Raw genomic sequence first — 2,949 nt, 5'->3', positions numbered from 1 at the left:
GAGCTGTTCCTTAATTAAAGGACAGTTCCTTATCCAAACTGGCTTTATCTATCCAGACATACTGTTAGTCTATAAAATAAATTCATCTAGCTAAAACACGTTGATGTTTATTTTTATTGTTTTTATGAAACGGACAGATGTATTTTCTTGGGCTTTGAAAGCGCATAACGTTACACGATATGGGGACTCCACATATTTCATTTGAAAAATTTACACTTCCGGTCGATATTTTATCAGTACTTAATTAATTATTACAAATTATTGAACCGAAAAAATTAAGTTTCTTTTTCACATTTAAATTCTTTGGGAGCCAAAGTTTATAAAAAAACTTAGCTTTAAACTAAATTATTAGTAACCCTATCACGAAATAATGATAGAAGTTTAGTCAAAATTACCCAAGTGAGCCTATGATTTTTGTCGATGAAAAGAAAATAAAACTGATTAATGGAAAATAATGTACTCATTAGTATTCAGTGAAGTTAAAAAAATGTTTGAAAAAAATTAATTCGTTTATTTACAATGTTCGATTGGATATTTCTGTATCGGTTGATTAGCAAACTATTTTTCCGCAAACTATTTATGGAAAATTGATGCGAATTTCAGGGGATGCTGAATAATGAATGCAATTAACAATAAAATTGTCAACATCGTGCTATATTCTATTGTTACTAATTTATAATTTTAAAAAAATGCCGATTTTGCCCTGGTCTACATACGGAATATAAAATATTTTCAAGTAGTAGAAAATCTGAGCGCTTAAGATTCAGAAACTATTTCCACTTTTTTTTGCTCGCTCTTTGGGTTAATGATAAATAATATTACTTAGCGCCACGCGCCACGTGCTGCAGCGACGCTCCACGGTTTTCCATTAATTAATTTCAAAGCACTTTTTTCATAAATATTCGGTATTAAATTTCTAAGAGAATTTCTGTTTGCGAATTTATCATTCTTATCATGGAGCGACAATATATAAACAAATATTGAGTTCAAATGAAGTGACGTCCCTATTATTCCCCGATTTTCGTGAAGAATCGCCCTATTTCCTCGGTTTTAAGAGAATTTTGGCCCACGTTGCATTTCATTGTAAAGAGGGGTGAGGGGTAAAGGTGGTAAAAAATTGGTAAAGAAGTTTATGAACCACCACTTACCATCAGGGGCTTTAACCAGTACTGCGCTAGTGTCATAACTAGTCCGATGCAGTTCTGAGACAGTATTAAATTTCCCCCTAGGAAAATATTTGCGTGAAATTATAACACAATCTCAAGAATAGCGGTTATAAAACTAATTTTCATGATAACGATAAAAACATCAAATCAACACTATACTATACCATACTAGTGTAATATTGTTTGCCCCCCCCCCCCCCTATTGAAATAATCCTCGAGGCCATTATCGTGTTATTTCCGGACAAGGAAAACACGAAGAAATCTACGAGGATTTTCAGATTTCTAGAGGAAGAACGCGAGAATTCGTTGACTGACTCGTAGTTCTTCTCGAGGAGTTTGAAAATCCTCGAAAAATCTGAAAATCCTCGAAAAGTCGAAAACTCTCGAGGACTCTGAGAAACGCCGAGGACTCTGAGAAACGTCAAGGAATCTGAAAATCTTCGAGAAATCTGCAATCCTCGAGGGATCTAAAGATCATGGAGGAATCTAAAAATCCTCGAGGAACCTAAAAATCCTAGAGAAATCTGAAAAGCCTTGAGAAATCTGAAAACCCTCAAGGAATCTGAAAATCCTTGAGGAATTGGAAAGTCGTCAAGGACTCTGCTAATCCTAGAGGAATCTGACATTCCTCAAAGACTCTAAAGATCCTCAAAGAATCTAAAAATTCTCGAGGAATCTGAAAATCCTCGAGGAATCTAAAAATCCTCGAAAAATTTAAAAATCCTTGAGGAATCTGAAAATCTTTAAGGAATTTGAAAATCCTAGATGAGTTTGAAAATATTTCAGGAATTGAAAAATCCTCGAGGAATCTAAAAAGGGGCCGTCCATAAAAGAGGTCCGCAGTTCGGAATGCGGATGGGGGGGGGGGATACCAAAATCGGACAAAAGTTGACAAGGAGGAGAGAGGGTCATTTCATTTTCAGAAGTCCACTTTTTCAAATTCAATCATTTCCATGGAATGAGGTACATTTCTTAATATTCCTCTATCTGATGATATGTACGCGATTTCGAATTCTCCCGCGGTGATTCAGGCGATTGCAACGCCATCCAGCGGTTCCGGGGTAAGACCATCTGGTATTACCAGATGGTTTTTTATGTAGTTTTGGACAGAAAGTTCTATGTTTGATTATAAGGATACATTTTTCTCAAATTGACGAGGACTCTGAAAATACTCAAGGAATCTAAAAAATCTTCGAGTATTCTGACAATCTTCGAGGACTCAAAAAATACTCGAGGAATCTGAAAAATCTTCGATTATTTTGAAAATCCTCGAGAACTCTGAAAATACTCGAGGAATCTGAAAAATCGTCGAGTATCCTGAATATACTCAAGGAATCTAAAAAATCCTCGAGTATTCTGACAATTTTCGAGGACTCAAAAAATACTCGAGGAATCTAAAAAATACCCGAGTATTTTGATAATCCTCGAAAACTCTGAAAGTACTCAAGGAATCTAAAAAATCCTCGAGTATTCTGACAATTTTCGGGGACTCAAAAAATACTCGAGGAATCTAAAAAATACCCGAGTATTTTGATAATCCTCGAAAACTCTGAAAGTACTCAAGGAATCTAAAAAATCTTCGAGTATTCTGAAAATCCTCAAGCAGTCTGAAAGTACTCAAGGAATCTAAAAAATCTTAGAGGACTATGAAAATACTCAAGGAATCTAAAACATCCTCGAGTATTCTGACAATCCTCGAGGACTCTGAAGATACTCAAGGAATCTAAAAAATCCTCGAGTATTCTGACAATCTTCGAGGACTCAAAAAATCCAATTCGGGATG

General features: G+C 35.2%; 1 protein-coding gene across 9 annotated transcripts in view; it reads right to left on the bottom strand.

The window, feature by feature from the left end:
* LOC117170168 (facilitated trehalose transporter Tret1-like) overlaps positions 1-2,949 on the bottom strand; it is a 66,716-nt gene that overhangs the window by 19,262 nt on the left and 44,505 nt on the right. Inside the window, exon 1 of one of the 9 annotated variants that reach the window (XM_033356737.1) lies at positions 1,149-1,222. The exons of the other annotated variants lie outside the window; for them this stretch is intronic. Coding sequence (XP_033212628.1) covers positions 1,149-1,184 — 36 coding nt within the window. The 5' untranslated portion in view covers positions 1,185-1,222. Of the gene's footprint in view, positions 1-1,148; positions 1,223-2,949 lie in introns of those variants that run through there. 9 annotated transcript variants of the gene reach the window in all.

This window comes from Belonocnema kinseyi, chromosome 3, assembly GCF_010883055.1.
Source record: "Belonocnema kinseyi isolate 2016_QV_RU_SX_M_011 chromosome 3, B_treatae_v1, whole genome shotgun sequence".
Lineage (NCBI taxonomy): Eukaryota > Metazoa > Arthropoda > Insecta > Hymenoptera > Cynipidae > Belonocnema > Belonocnema kinseyi.
This window is presented reverse-complemented; position numbering and strand designations above follow the sequence as displayed.